The 16204-nt window shown below is 33.8% G+C and overlaps 2 protein-coding genes across 6 annotated transcripts in view; both read left to right on the top strand.

Annotated features, from left to right (window-relative positions):
• ndst4.L (N-deacetylase/N-sulfotransferase (heparan glucosaminyl) 4 L homeolog) overlaps positions 1-5299 on the top strand; it is a 152747-nt gene extending 147448 nt beyond the window's left edge. For 2 of the 4 annotated variants that reach the window (XR_005967009.1, XR_005967005.1), the window contains 2 exons: positions 1089-1569; positions 4826-5299. Coding sequence is in view for 2 of the 4 variants with exons in the window: in XM_041590435.1 (XP_041446369.1) it covers positions 1089-1199; positions 4826-4862 (148 nt within the window). In the remaining 2 variants the exon portion in view is untranslated. The remainder of the gene's footprint in view (positions 1-1088; positions 1570-4825) is intronic. The other 2 variants (XM_041590435.1, XM_041590431.1) reach the window with 1 other exon arrangement.
• A 3348-nt stretch (positions 5300-8647) lies between these two features.
• LOC108719619 (EF-hand calcium-binding domain-containing protein 14) overlaps positions 8648-16204 on the top strand; it is a 32369-nt gene continuing 24812 nt past the window's right edge. The window contains exons 1-2 of one of the 2 annotated variants that reach the window (XM_041590428.1): positions 8648-8985; positions 13324-13517. In XM_041590428.1, coding sequence (XP_041446362.1) covers positions 8885-8985; positions 13324-13517 — 295 coding nt within the window. In that variant the 5' untranslated portion in view covers positions 8648-8884. The remainder of the gene's footprint in view (positions 8986-13323; positions 13518-16204) is intronic. The other variant, XM_041590430.1, reaches the window with a different exon arrangement.

Raw genomic sequence — 16204 nt, 5'->3', positions numbered from 1 at the left:
TGGTAACTTTTCCATGTAGATTGCATTTTCCTCTGTTCCCCTCGAAACATTTGTTACATTCTGCTTAGACAGACCCTATTCTCAGATAGCCTGCCTTTAAGAATTAAATACTTACAATCAAATTGCCAATCTTACAGCATTAAAAGGCTTCTGCTTTAAAAATAAACAACAAAAATGTTGTCATTTGTCACATTTATTGCTCAGAATGTCCTATTGGCTGTGCATAGATAAAACAAAGCTACATCCCAGTTTCCCAATGTTAAAATGAGGTTCATGTTTGCTGTACATGTGTGGTGCAACTTAACAATCAGTTGCTGCTCAACAGTAATTCTTAGATTCATTCTATTATAAAGATTGAGCAAGTCATACCAAAGATAATATGCAATGTAACAGAAAACGTTGACCTACTTTACTCATTTCACTATAACTGAGTTCACTAACATTCTTGGTTGGAGTCTTGGCTTTTATTCTGTGCTACTAAACCCTTTTCTTCTGGCCAATATCAATTTCAGGCTCAACTGAGAACCTGCAGTCTTCTATTACAGACTCAGACCCTATATCCTCCACTTTGAGGGAAATCCAAGAGGTGTATGGATCCACTATTCTTTAATCTAATTATAGGTGGTGACTGATCCTCTTTGACACATGAGGCTACTATAAGAAATCATATGCATTATCTACTTCTCTAGTGTAGCTGCCTGCTGTCCCTACATCACTGATACATATTATAAGTTAGTTTACTTCCTCCTCTCTACATGATAAAATCCCAAATGCACTATCCAGCAGGACTTTACAATCTGCAGACCTACAGCTATCCAAAAATGGACCTCCGGGAAGAATTTACATTCCCCAGACCTACAGTTATCCTACACTCTATCTCCTTCGCAGGAAAAATATTAGCCCACTGCTTCCCTATCAGCTTCTTCAATCTTGGATCTCATTCATATAACATACCCCACTACATACTGTGCTAAGTCTCCTTTGTTCAAGTGTAATAATATTTTTAATTCTTTATCAACTCTTCATCATTGCATCGTATGCTTACTTGTTTTGTTGTAACCAACCTTCTTTTATGTTTTTGTTTACAGTCAAGAGATTTTCTTTCAACTTACTACCAACACCACAATATTGAATTGTCCAAAGTTCTGCACAGATTGGGACAACCATTACCTTCATGGCTCCGACAAGAACTACAGAAAGTGAGATAACACTGGAAACATGGATTTTGAAAATCTGCGGTTTCTACTATTCAAATTTTTTTAAAAAATCACCTTGGGACACCTATGATTATAACGACCCTCTGTGTAACTCAAAATGTCAAGAAAGTTTATAAAGTATATGCACGTGATGGCAGATATTAGCCTCATTATGTCAGATCTCAGCACCACAGTTGACATATCCTATTTTATAAAAGGATACATTCTAAATGTATCTTGGGACAACTGCTTCCTGCATTTCCTTTAATAAAGAGAGTTATTTCTATTGAAAATTTCCATTTACTCCAACATAAGATACTGTCTTAGAAAATCAAAGGAATGAAAACTGGAATAGTGGGCACTGATTGCCAAGGTTAGTTGGTCCAATAAATAAAGAAAACACTCTCATTGTCTTAATACTGCCATGTTGAATGCTCATTATTCATGTAATAACATTTTATTTATTTTTTACATTTACAAAGCATAAAATAGAACACCACCTTCACATTTGTGAAGCCATGATTTCATAAGACATATACACAAAAGTAATTCTCAAAAGCAAAGAGTTCTCCATGTCTTTGCAGATCAAGCTGAGATTTTCAAAAGGATTTAGTTCAATAAAAGCTCCCTACAGCTCTCAGAAGTGCTGTTCAAAATTATTTCTTTCTTTAGCCATTAATAAAGGGTTTTTTTTAGATTTTTTTTATTCCAGCATATAACTAACTTCAGAATTAAATTTGACAGTGACTTGAAGGGGAACCAAAGTTCAGTCTTTAACATAATGTCATAAGAGCTTTTGTGGTATTAATTGAAAGGTCAGCACTACACCGAAGCTATTAGTCCAATGATATTCATTCATTCACAATGGATAACCCCTATTTACACCATTATTTTCTTTAAGGTCCAAAGTCTAATACGACTGGAGTGCTAATATATAATATTATTTCCTTTCTATAGCATTATATCATTTGTCAGTGTTTTGATGATTCATTTTAAGGTAATGTTTAACACATGTGAGCCCAATAGTGCAAATCCTAATGACAGCATTAGCTATTTTGCTGAGTGGATTATTATCATCCCAGACCCAGAATGTCTTTTTGAAATGTCTTTATTTTATTTCTATGACAATTAGCACTGGGCAATCTACTGTACCAAAGATATCCAATTTTGATAAACTCACATTTTAATTCTGTTGATTTATTTAGGTTTCATACTGTGAATATTATGTTATAGTTAATGATAATTTCAGCTATAATGCTTTACAGCAAAGACAAATATAATGTAATCAACCTTTTTTTTATTAAAACTATTCTAATTTCATTAAGATTTCACATTGATTTATGTCACATATACAAGTAATTTTTATGATGACACCTAAGATAGCCAATCCAGTGTTCATCAACTACTTACATCTATGTGTATTCCACTGGAAAGTGCTTTTTCAGCAAAGAAACCAATATACGGTACATAGAATGCGTTTTTACAGCTATGTTTGCAGTTGTGGTACAATGAAAATGGAGATAAAAAAAAGATTCCCAGGGAACAGATAATCCCCCTGCATAAAACTTTTGCTTATCTGTGAGCCAAAATAAAGGGGGATGGGATTGGGATATTTATGGTGAATCAAATTATCTACCTCGCAAAGACCAAACATGGAGCCTCAGTTTGCATCAGCCCCATTTAGCTCAAGACATAACAAAAACATAGATTTTTCATGATTATAACAGGAGGTATAAAGTATTTTTAGTATAAGTCTTATTCATTGACTGCCGTGTTTGAAAAGGCAGTTAAACATGGTTCTCTCAAATGAGAAAAAAATGGATTTAAGAGTCTAAATAGACTAAAAATAGACTAAAACACTTTTCAATTGATGACGTTACATTTCTTAAGTGTCTGTTACGTAATACTTTACAAATAGTATTCACCTAGTTTTTATCACTGCTAATAAGCGATATATTTGTATTCAAAGGGATCTTGTCATCGGAAAACATGTTTTTTTCAAAATGCATCAGTTAATAGTGCTACTCCAGCAGAATTCTGCACTGAAATCCATTTCTCAAAAAAGCAAACAGATTTTTATATATTCAATTTTGAAATCTGACATGGGGGTAGACATTTTGTCAATTTCCCAGCTGCCCCTGGTCATGTGACTTGTGCCTGCACTTTAGGAGAGAAATGCTTTCTGGCAGGCTGCTGTTTTTCCTTCTCAATGTAACTGAATGTGTCTCAGTGGGACATGGGTTTTCACTATTGAGTGTTGTTCTTAGATCTACCAGGCAGCTGTCATCTTGTGTTAGGGAGCTGTTATCTGGTTACCTTCCCATTATTCTTTTGTTTGGCAGCTGGGGCGGAAGGGAGGGGGGGTGATATCACTCCAACTTGCAGTACAGCAGTAAAGAATGATTGAAGTTTATCAGAGCACAAGTCACATGACTTGGGACAGCTGGGAAATTAACAATATGTCTAGCCCCATGTCAGATTTCAAAATTGAATATAAATATATAATATTATCTTGTGTATCTTTTTAAGTTATTAGCTTAGGATCAAATGAATAAATCATATTTGGCTCTGTTTACATAAGAAAAACTTCAGCTCTGATTAAACCAATGGTCAGATAACTGGTATGTACAGTAGATTACTGGACCTTTAAGTGAAGAAGTTAGAAGGACGTTGCATACATTTTGTACCTGATAAATAGTTTTCTCCAAGCAAGAATAGTTTAAACAGAAATACATAAAGTCTTTAAATTGTAAGCTGCTCACATTGTGATGTTAAAAAAAAAAGATCAAAATTTAAAATAAAGTCTACAGCTGGGGAATAAGTCTTGTTTTGCATTCATCTCTTTTATTAATGCGGTGTCAGAATATTAGATTTTGGATAGAGTCATGGTTACCAGTTAAGAAACAGAAACTTTATATTGTAGCTAATTTGACTTCATGCATGATAGACCATATTGACTGAAAACAGATCTGGTTGCTGGGCTGAGTTATTGAATGACAAGAGGGTCAGGCAAAGCAGTGAATGATGGCTGCATACACCTGCAAATACAATAATTGCTAAAATATATGAGCTTCCAAATCAAAATAATTTTCCCTAGAAACCAAATGCCCAACAATATACCACTATCATTGTCACATCAATATTATTGCTTAATGGGTTGTGTTGTGATCAATTCCAAAAATAAAGAGTAAAGAATAAAATGAATGAAAAATTATTAATGGATCTTAATTGGCCATTTCAATTGTCTTTGGTCCTATCTAATGTCCAAACATGCCAGAACTCTTCATATTGAATGCCTCAACCTACTTTTCTAAACTATTTTCTGCACATGTTTAATCAGCAAGCCAGTATTATTTTATTAAAGATAATCAATATTCAATGTTAAAGCTTTTGTGCATTTTTTTTCTGATAGCGAGATTTTTAGCTAATAAGCATTAAAGAACAGTTTTTGCTTAGAAAAACGAAGACCATTTTCATGTAAAAAAAAAAAGTACAAATTTTAATTTAATTGTTTTTGTCTTTTTACTAAATATGACTTAATTTATTAGGCACAGTTATAAGCTATTTTTGACAAAAGTCCCTATGTTGCTTAAGTTATTTTAATTTATGTTCCTTTTTTAATGTTTCAGTGATCTGCTTAAGGAAGATGTCAACATGTGGGCTTAACTAATATTTGAACTTCTTCACAAGAGGATTTCTTTACAGAAAAATAAGAAATGAGCTTTCCATCCATATCAAAACCTAATTTGTTCTGGATATATACATATGTTCTTGTCTCAATTCAATCTCAGTTCAATATGAAAATAATCAGAATTGCAAAACTTGTGGACTGAATTATGTTTATTTTTATCACACCAGTTTAAAATACATATATTGCAAGATTGTCAACTATATAAAGTAACAGATAAACTATTTTTATTTGAAGTAAAATGTCTTTTTCCTTCACACCTTTGTTATGTTGTATATGGTATATTAAGTATTTCAGTGTTCTAACTTCAAACTTCAAAAAAAAAATGGACTGGTATGAAATTGTTATAATCTGATTCTCTCTGTATTGAAGGGGATCTACATTTTAAATACAATCTAATTTGACTTTAACTTGATTACATGTTGAATCATTTGTGCAAGAGGTGGAAGGCAGGACAGGGGAGCTCTATAATTAACTCTTGCTAAGGGTGTTAAGTACAGGGCTCCAAATGCCCCTTTTATTCACAGATGCACAGGTAAGGGGGATGCACCTTAAATAATGCCTTTTAGATAATTTGAGTAAAATCACAGTCAAAAAACACAATCTCTGGTTTTTCAAATTCAAGTTTTCAGAACTCAAATTTGTGAAATTTATAAAACAAAAAAATTTGACAACTAAAACCAGAATCTACTATATATTTCAGGTTTTTAACACAGATTTATTTTTTAAAAAATATGCAGTTGCGTTTTGAAAAAAACATGAATTTGAAATTGAATAAATCTGCCTCACTGTGCTTAGTTGTTTAGAGTCAGGTAAATTCAGACAAATCTCACTGGTTTATCAAAGATAATTATTCTGTGGGACATGTGTTTCTTTCTTTTTACTAGACTTAAGGCTCAAATACAGGTATGAGATCTGTTAACCAGAAACCAGTTATCCAGAAATCTCCAGATATTGGGAAGTCCATCTAACTATTTCATCGATCGATCAAACAATTTTCCTTCCACTTCTAAAGACTTAGCCAAATGTTGGTTATGGATTTTAGGAGGTCCCCATAGGCTACAATAGCAATTCGGCAGGTTAAACATGGTGAAGTGTCGAAGTCAAACTTTTTTAAAGAGACAGTACTTCGATTTAAGAAGTCAAACTTTTTTACTTCGAATCAAAGTCGAAGTCGAATTTAGGCCTATTTGATGGTCGAAGTACCCAAAAAATTGTTAGAAATTTGACATTTTTAACTTCGAAAATTCACTTTGACCCTTAGGAAATCTACCCCTTAAGGTATAAAGATCCAAATTATGGAAAGATCCTTTATCCGGAAAGCCTAAGGTCCCAAGCTTTCTGGACAACAGGTCCCATACCTGTAATAAAATTTAACTTACAGAATTCAACAAAAGTTAATGCAGCAATGCCCAACAAGTTTTGTCTTACTAGACTTCATCAGGAGAAGAAAATATTCTCCAAAGCTTATGCGGCAATGCCCAAAGCATTTCATCATAGTAGGGAAAGACAATATTCTCCAATGCTTTCAAGTTTTGGAAACTATTTTATTCCCTGATGAAGTCTACATGACAGAACATGTTAGGCATTGCTGCATTTGATGAGCGAATTTGCCAGTACAATTCTGTAAGTGCATTTTTTTCCATTTAATAAATCTATGTGAATCTACTACTCCAGGGAGCACACTTTTTATTTACTTTTATTTACTTTTAAGGTATAATTAAGCCAGTAATTTGGAGATTTCTGGATAATGGGTTTATGGATAGCAAGTCTCATACCTGTACCGCATTGGTTATGATATATCTGAACAGTATTGAAATGAATATATAAATAAAAGATTTAAGATTTAGAGGGTTATTTATCAAGGTCCAAATTTATCTCAGTATTTCTAATATCCAACTTCGAGCAACTCTGAATTCCCGAATGGACCTTATTTATGAAGAAAAAAGCCCAAAAAAATAGGGTTGGCCAAAACTCTGAAAACTTCGGAGCTTTCCCCCAAAAATCCAAATAGTTTGGAGTATTCCGCAAAAAAAGTTTTTATCTGAATTTTTAGAGTTTTTTCTCCTAATTCCTGAAATCATCGGATATCGGTAACGACATCAGTGCAGACACTGTGATCTTCCCCATTGATTTATACAGGACTTCGAGAGCTTTTAGATGACGGGGTTTCGGATTGTGAGTTTTTAGACCATCTTCATCATCATTTATTTATATAGCGCTGTCAAGATACGTAGTGCTTTAAATCTTAAATAATTAGGCTCTCCTGGTATTGTATAAACATACTGACTCAACCTACATAGTTTTTTTTGCTACGAAAACTACGAATTATTTGAAGTTCGGATAATTGGAGCTTGATAAACAACCCCTTTACTGTCAGCTATTAAAATAGGCTTCAATAAATCATTAAGGGAAAGATTTATTAAGGGTCGAAGTGAAAATTTGAATTTTTTTGGTCAAAACTCTCAAATTCAAATTGTGAATTATCCAAACTTGATTCGAGTTTTAATTCGAATTTCGAGATTTATCATACTCTGGCCCTTTAAGAACTCAAAACTCTAATTTGATTATTCGCCACCTAAAACCTGACAAATTACTGTATAAGTCAGTGGGAGAGGTCCAGAGATCAATTTGGTGATGTTTGTAGCCTTCCTGACAAAAAATTTGGACCAAGATTTTTAAATTTGAATCGAGTTTTCAGGTTGTTTACATTTGTTTGAGTTCATAAGATTTGATCTTATTAATACATTTCGACTAGTCAAATATTTATATTTTTGGGAGTTTAGAAAAACTCACATGAATTCAAAATTCGACCCTTGATAAATGTGCCTCTAAATGTATGAAAAAATACTGTAAATAATGTGTGCAAACACACAGTAAATCAATGAGGGAGATGAATGCATGGGGTTAGCTTTCAAAACTTCACAAATGCTTGCCCCATATAATACAAATTAATGGCAAAATCCTCTAAGAGGATGGCTTGGTTCTTAAAACCTAAGACCTTTAAATTAACCAATATTTTAATTATTATTATTTTTATTAAACTTTATTATATATTGCTTAAACGTTTTCACAGTAATTCAATGATTTTTGCAAAGTAGCAGCCATGTCACCTATCTTTATAAAAGGCTTGTGAAGCAAATAACTATAAATGTTTAATTTACATTGGACAGCACAATGTTACTGGTTGAATGAATGGCAGTGAAGAGAAACCTTAGTTATCCTTTCCTGTGATTATGTCCTAACAATATGGCCTCCTGCCATTAGCATCTATGTAGCAAATGCTCTAAGATGGTTCAGGCAAAGTAGTATGGCTTGTGATTAATAGGTAATACCCCCATAGTACCAAAGAGGCTACATATATTTACAAAGTATAGTACAAAACAATGCACTTTGGGTACTAGCAGAACAATGAAAGAAGTGCATTTAGCTCAGATAAGTTTGTCATTTATACAATTCATAAATATTTCAGGGGGATATAACATGCCATATGTTTATTATAAGACTTTTGACTCCCAATAAATAATTCTTCAATAAATGTTAGTATTTTAATACATTATTTTATGTATGCATAAAACATTCATGTATATGTTAAAAAGTACAAATCAGTATTTCCTCACACAAAACATTGCTTGCCTTAAGCTTATTTTAATAAAAGAAATACTGATTCATGAAAACAAAGATGCATTTTTTAGTATCCTTTTGGTATGTAGGAGTCTCATATTACTTGCCACAATAAACTGAAGGCTTCATTGTTTTGGTATTTGCCTGACTCACCTGGTGACTTAACCTATTATCTCCAAGAGTATGTGGGACTTTATACTGCAACAGAATATCTAGCATTCCCAAAGTAATTCACGAGGATCATTTCACTTAACACAAAACAGAAGACAGGGGCTCTCTGTCTAGTGTAGGCTTTTTAGCTATAAGAAAATCTAACCAACCTGGAAACATTTAGGAGAACTTACAAGAACGTATAAGTTTAACACCAGGGGATATTATGGATGAAACAAAACAAGAGAAATATTCACTCCTGCACGATGAGTCAGATTTGGAAGAATATGAAAAAATTAAAGTTGGCCAGAAAATGCATCAAAATGGGTAAGTCCACTATTTTTTTTACAGTTGCAAATAAACTAAAACAGCAAGTATAAAGATATAGATGATAGATAGATAGATAAATAGATAGACATATATGATAGAGACAGAGAGATGGACAGGGGCAGAGAATTATTTAACAAAAGAGGGAAAATCTAAAAGAAAATACAGATTTATTACAGATTTATTACAATTCAAATCCTCAGCAGTTTAGATATGATCATAGTTATTACTGCTTTCTTGATTATAAGGATCATAACATTATTATGGTCTATCAGTCTAATGATTAATGATTTAGGCGTGGGAAAAGCTAAACATAAATAAATGAGTGTTTATTACAGAGCAGTAACCATTGTTGCTTACTTAGTAGCATTGTTGCTGATTTAAATTACTAATCTTTAATAAATAAGCCCAACAATGCAAAGATTTGAATTCATACATTTATTTCTATAGCCACAAGGGCTAGGAATATGTCATGCTAAAATAAAGAACAGATAGCAGCTCCATTTCAAGTGACCCTCAATCCTTCGCTTTGCACTCCTCTAAACTTACCATGAATTCATTTGCTCTCAGGTAAAGATTGGTAGAACTATTTAGGTTCCTAATATGTACATTAAAACTGATTTGCAAAGAGCTTTTATTATTTAGATGTTTTTAAAACTAAAAATCCTAGCAATTCCTGTAATGCTAAACTGATACAGAGATGCTGAGCATTGTTAGGAAACCAAAACCTTTCCAAATCCTTCTCTTTACTATATGTTATGGTGTACAAAATTATGTTATTTTCATATCATATAGAAGTGGCCTGCATATCATTTACAAATAAGTGCCATTTGCCCCAGTTTTATTGCACATAGAACATTGCCCCTGTTTGTAAATGAGGACCTAAGTATCTGTGGCTAGTAAATAACTACTAAATCCTCCCCTTTGGACTAAGCTTCTCTCAAAATTAATTCTATTAACCCCTAATAATACCTTTGTATTTTACCACAATTTGAGTTTTTCTGCATTAAAACTCATCAAATTGAATTAGAGTTTCAGAAACATGAGATTTATGAAGCGCCATAAACATGAATGTGAAATTCTGCATCTAAAAGCTCACATAGAAGTCAATGGGATTTTAAGCAATGTTTTTCAATTTGTTTCAATGCATTTTAGGGTTTTTTCACAATCTTCATTTCTTTTTTTCTTTAATCAAGTTTTAGAGATTCCAGTTTTTTAATAAATAAGTGCACATTCAAGAATTTACAAATTAAAATTTTGATGAATATGCCACTTGGACATGAATTACGGAAAAAACGTAGTAAAAACGGATGTAAAATTAATGGTGAATTTAAATAGTTCTTTATTTTCTTTTACACCGTCTGATTATGCACGGTTATTTTATCCAGGTATATTTATGCTGTGACCTATTTAAGGTAGTTGGAAAAATTAAGGCAACCAGTAAATTCCTTCCGTAGAAAACGTTAAGAACGGCATGGTTTTTGATAGAGGATCACTGTTTACACACCATTTTCAAACAGCTGCTACTTTTTTACGCCAGAATTTTAGGCAGAAAATTTATATACATCTTTTTTTTTTACGTCGATGCCTAGTGATCAGATAAAGTTGTGTTGTGTATTTGGTCTGCATTTTTTTTACATAGCATTATATATAGGCTCCTTAACTTGCACAGTCGTTTGATACAGACCCCTGGTCTGGACAGTTTTTCTTATATAGGACAATAAAATACATTATTCTAAGAGCTAGTAATAAATCCTTTTTCTGTACAATAAATATTAATACTGTATTTTATTTCTGTGTGCATATAAGCTACAAGGTTAAAAACATATATTTAGAAGTGGGCTTATGTGCATTTCTGGATACTTTTTGCAACTATTTTCTATATTTCCTTTTTAAAATATATAAAAGTTGAATACATTTATAAGCTTCCGTTTTATTAAAAAATGAAGCTATTCTTGGCAGTTGTTCTGACCTATAAAAATACATTTATCCAAGTGCCAATCCTGAAAAGCTGAAATTAGATCTGCTCACTATCAGATGCTTTCCTCTAGCTCATTTAAAGTTTTGTATGCAAATTTTGTCGAAAGAGATACCATATTCATGAACTTTTTCCAATCTGTTTGACCTCTTATCAGGCATGCAAGCTAAAATAATGAATTCAGAGGGAAGGGAGATTAATAGCTTGTGATGTTGATTCACAGTGATTTTTAGCTAAATATACCCACTGGAAGTTAAGCAAAAGCTTTTAAAACTGTGAGTTCATTTCAATTAACATGTAAAATGCTTAGGTACATAAAACTTTTAATTGTGCAGATAAAAGGAAAGTTCCTTAAAATCTATTACAGAAATAAAATTGCTAAACTATAAAGATAACCCTAGTGACCCTAATGAATACATTTTAATTCTTCTTCTACTTACTTTATACATTCCCCTAAGCAATTCTGAATGTGCCATGAAAACAAATGCACAGCCAAGAGTGGAAGCATTGGAAAAGTATTAGAAGGGTTGATCTGACTGCCATCAGCCCCCCACACTAGTAATGGACAAATCCGACCCGTTTCGCCAAAATGCATTGAAGTCTATGGTCTTTTTTCACCCATCGAAGTCAATAGGCATCATTTTCACAGCAAACTTGGTGAAAAAGTTTGCTTATCACTAACTCACTAATCAAACGCATAATTTCTTGGTCAAGCAAAGTCGAGGGCTTATATTTTTAATATTTTTCTCTTATCACCTATCCTACCTGATCTACCGACTCATCAAACTAGTGCGTTCATAAGAGAATATTAAATTGTGATGTCAGGATAAATTAAATTGTGCTTGCATATTCCAAAAATTAAGAAAGCATACTTAGTGGCATAGGGATGGTAGAATTAGATGGGACAGGTGTGATCACCTCTATGCAAGTCATGGTGAGCGATTGAAACAGTCCCTGTTCTTTGCCAAGTTGCTTCTGCCCCATCAATTCACATAATAATTACCCGTAACACAAGATATATTTTTTAATAGTGTTTATTGTTTCCTTATATTATATTGGGAGCATTGCATTAGGGGATTTTCTGTGTCTGTGATAATTTCAGCCAATCCAAAAGGTTGGACTGAAGCTTACGAAAGTGAGTTGAGCTACAATGTATAATTTACAATTAGGTCATTTTCATATTGACCAAACCATAAATTATATCTTTATAAATGGGGTATATTAGCGTCAGAATGCACCATTTAATGCCAGAACACACCAAAGTCTCATGTGTCTCTCTTACAGTCCCCGCACCCCCAACTTTTTTTCAGGGACTACTGATGCCTCCCCCACCTGTCCCAGCTCCACTTCCTAACCCTGTGCACCTGCCCACCTGCTTTAGTGTGTTACGGGATGTAACAGTGAAGAGAAAAAAGAGATCTTCCTTATGTTTCCATTGTCTTTAACTGAATGCTTTGAGAATCACTTTTTTTTTTAAAATGCTAGAAGTCACTTTGGAGTTACATGGACTGTTTACAAGTACTCAGGTTTCAGCTTTGTGCTTTTATATAGTCTTTCTAAATTACAGTAAGGGAATATTATTCATTATATTTCTGTCGCTTTCTGACAGCAGATAGCCCTATACTACATTTAAATGACATATCTCATTAGATCAAGATATTTTGAGTTTGATAGTTGTAGGTTTATGAACAATAGCTTTTTTGGGTGGGATATACAGTACAGTAAGTGAGGCACATGACAAAATAACATAATCATTCATTAAGGTGGTCTATTCTTCCACAGAAGAAAAAAAAAGCAATTGCAATAGATAGATAGATAGATAGATAGATAGATAGATAGATAGATAGATAGATAGATAGATAGATAGATAGATAGATAGAGACATGATAGATAACTAGATTGATAGATAGATAGATAGATAGATAGATAGATAGATAGAGACATGATAGATAGATAGATAGATAGATAGATAGATAGATAATAGATAGATAGATAGATAGATGATAAATAATAGATAGATAATGATAGATAGATAGATAATAGATAGAAAGATAGATACAGTAGATGATACATGATAGATAGATAGATAGATAGATAGATAGATAGATAGATAGATAGATAGATAAATGGATAGATAGATAGATAGATAGATGATAAATGATAGATATAGATAGATAGATAGATAGATAGATAGATAGATTTCACTTATATGTACTTATACTGGTTTATAAGCCACGTGTTAGCACAGCAAGCATCTATCTTTATGGGAACTTATTCTAGATTTTCTTCACTTACAGTATGTTCCTAAATGTTCTCACTCCCTTTTGTCATATTGGTAAAAAATATTTCTCCCATTTCAGGAAATCCTACATAAGAAGGTCCAGTCTAGGTTCAACATTGGGTCAACCACAATGGCTTTGTCATACAGTTTTCATCATGCTCCTGGTCTGCTCACAAGCTGCTTTATGTATTTTTGTTTTAACCATACACATCGACATAAAAACAATTAAGGTTGAACATGGGGCATTGCACAAAAATACAGTGGAAATGGCAGGTAAGGTTTAATGCAATGATTTTGTTGGCTCTAAATATAAAAACATGAATTATAAAGGGGTAGTATACACCTTTGCTATCAAATGAACACAATGAATAAGAGATGCATTGAAATTACATTCTGCATATATATATATATATATATATATATATATATATATATATATATATATTGAATAAAGTACCCCCTCTTGTAAAATATAAGGATATTATAAGGTACCGAGGAGTTTCATGACCATATAAAAACACAATGACATCAGAACTCACCGTTTATAAGGATATAATTTACAAGATATTTGCAGCTTTTGTGTATTTTATATATATATATATATATATATATATATATATATATATATATATATATTCCAAATTTTTGCCATAATAAACCACTACATTGAAAGCCGTGGTATTTTTACTGAATGCCCTCCTTTGTAATCAGGGCAATTTGTTCAGAGAGCCCTATCTAGCTTTGAACAGATAAATAAACCTCCCCTTTATCTAAGCAGCAGCCTTTGAGCAGCTCATTATCAGAGGGATTCTCAGTGGACAGGTAATTAGTTTTATCAGATCCTCTTGTGCTCTCTGGGATCAGGAAGTGAAAGGAAATACCAAAGTAAAACTGATTTCATTTTTTTGTTTAGTACCAGAAATAACTTTCTTTTAACTTGCTGTAATTACTTTTTAATGTCCTTTCCCAGTTCACAAATGCACACATAATCAAAAATGTATTTTAAAATTGTACTAGGCAGAAACAAAATTGCCTCTTTTGAAGTTTAGTCTATAAAAATGTTGGCAATAGTGATGGACGAATTTGCGCCGTTTCGCTTCGCCGAAAAATTCACGAATTTCGCGCAAAATTCGCGAAACGGCGAAAAATTCGCGAAACGGCGCCGGCGTCTCGTTTTTGACGCCGGCGCCCGTTTTTCCGACGCCGGCACGCGTTTTTGACGCCGGCGTCCGTTTTTCGGAAAAAATTTTTGGCACCGGCGAATTTTTTTTCGCGAATTTTCACGAATTTATTCGCTGGCGGCGAATCGCGCAAATTCGCCGCGAATTCACGCCTGGCGAATAAATTCGCCCATCACTAGTTGCCAACTTTTGATGCTCTTAGCTGAAAGTTTGAACAAGTAAACTGACAAGGACTGCAGCTACAAAACAGAGAGCATTTATTCTCATTTTGGTTCTGTACCACAATGAATTTTAAATGAAACAACTCAGATGCAGTTGAACTGCAGACTTTCAGCTTTATTTCAGTGGGTTGAACAAAAAGATGGTATAAAAATGTGAGGAACTTTTCAGGGGCTCAAAAGTAATTGGACAATTTAAAAAACTGAAAATAAAATGTTCTTTTCTAATTCTTGGTTAAAACCCCATTGCTGGCAATGACAGCCTGAAGTCTTGAACTCATGGACATCACCAGATTATGGGTTTCCTCCGTTTTAATGCTCTGCCAGACCTTTACTGCAGTGGCTTTCAGTTGCTGTTTGTTTGTTTGTGGGTCTTTCTGTCCGAAGTTTAGTCTTCAACAAGTGAATGACTTGGCCATTCAAGAATATTCCACTTCTTTGCTTTAATAAACTCCTGGGTTGCTTTGGCTGTATGTTTTGGGTCATTGTCCATCTGTATTTGAAACGCCTCCCAATCAATTTGACTGCATTTAGCTGGATTTGAGAAGACAGTGTCTCTGAACACCTCAGAATTCATTTGGCTGCTTCTGTCCTGTGTCACATCATGGATAAACACTAGTGTCCCAGTGCCACTGGCAGCCATGTACGCCCAAGCCATCACACTGCCTCCAAAATGTTTTATAGATGATGTGGTATGCTTTGGATCATGTGCTGTTCCACACCTTCTCCATACTTTTTTCTTGCCATCATTCTGGTAGAGGTTGATCTTGGTTTCATCTGTCCAAAGAATGTTTTTCCAGAACTGTGCTGGCTTTTTTAGATGTTTTTTTAGCAAAGTACAATCTAGCCTTTCTATTCTTGATGCTTATGAGTGGCTTGCACCTTGCAGTGCACCCTCTGTATTTACTTTCATGCAGTCTTCTCTTTCTGGTATACTTGAATATCGATACACCTACCATGCAGTAAGATAAAAGGAGGAAATGTACATATGTTAATTAGCTTGATAAAGAGCCAGGTGGCTCGAAACGTTGCTCTGCTGTTGCCCTGCATGTGAAAAATAAAGGCTTTTCTTTTAATCGGAGTGCTGCCCATTTGAATTCCTAACAAATATTGCATACGTGTGGAAGGACACATGGGAAAAGTGCACCCGTGAACAAAGTTGCAGACAAGTGAGTGCGACCTAAATTGATTTCTATCGATACGCCTACCTCCTGGAGAGTGTTGTTCATTTGTTTGGCTGTTGTGAAGCGGTTTCTCTTCACCATGGAAATGATTCTACAATCATCCACCACTGTTATCTTCCTTGGACGTCCAGGTCTTTTTGCGTTGCTGAGTTCACCAGTGCTTTCTTTCTTTCTCATGATGTACCAAACTGTAGATTTTGCCACTCCTAATATTGTAGCAATTTCTCGGATGGGTTTTTTCTGTTTTTGCAGATTAAGGATGGCTTGTTCTATCTGCATAGAGAGCTGCTTTGACCGAATGTCTACATACAAGCACCCCCCCTCAAACCAACTCCAGGGCTTGTATCTGCTTCAGTGGTGGAACTACCGGGGGAGCA

This window comes from Xenopus laevis, chromosome 1L (genome assembly GCF_017654675.1).
Source record: "Xenopus laevis strain J_2021 chromosome 1L, Xenopus_laevis_v10.1, whole genome shotgun sequence".
In the NCBI taxonomy this organism is placed as follows: Eukaryota; Metazoa; Chordata; class Amphibia; order Anura; family Pipidae; genus Xenopus; species Xenopus laevis.
Note: the sequence above shows the minus strand (reverse complement) of the source record. Positions and strands in the feature narration are given on the sequence as shown.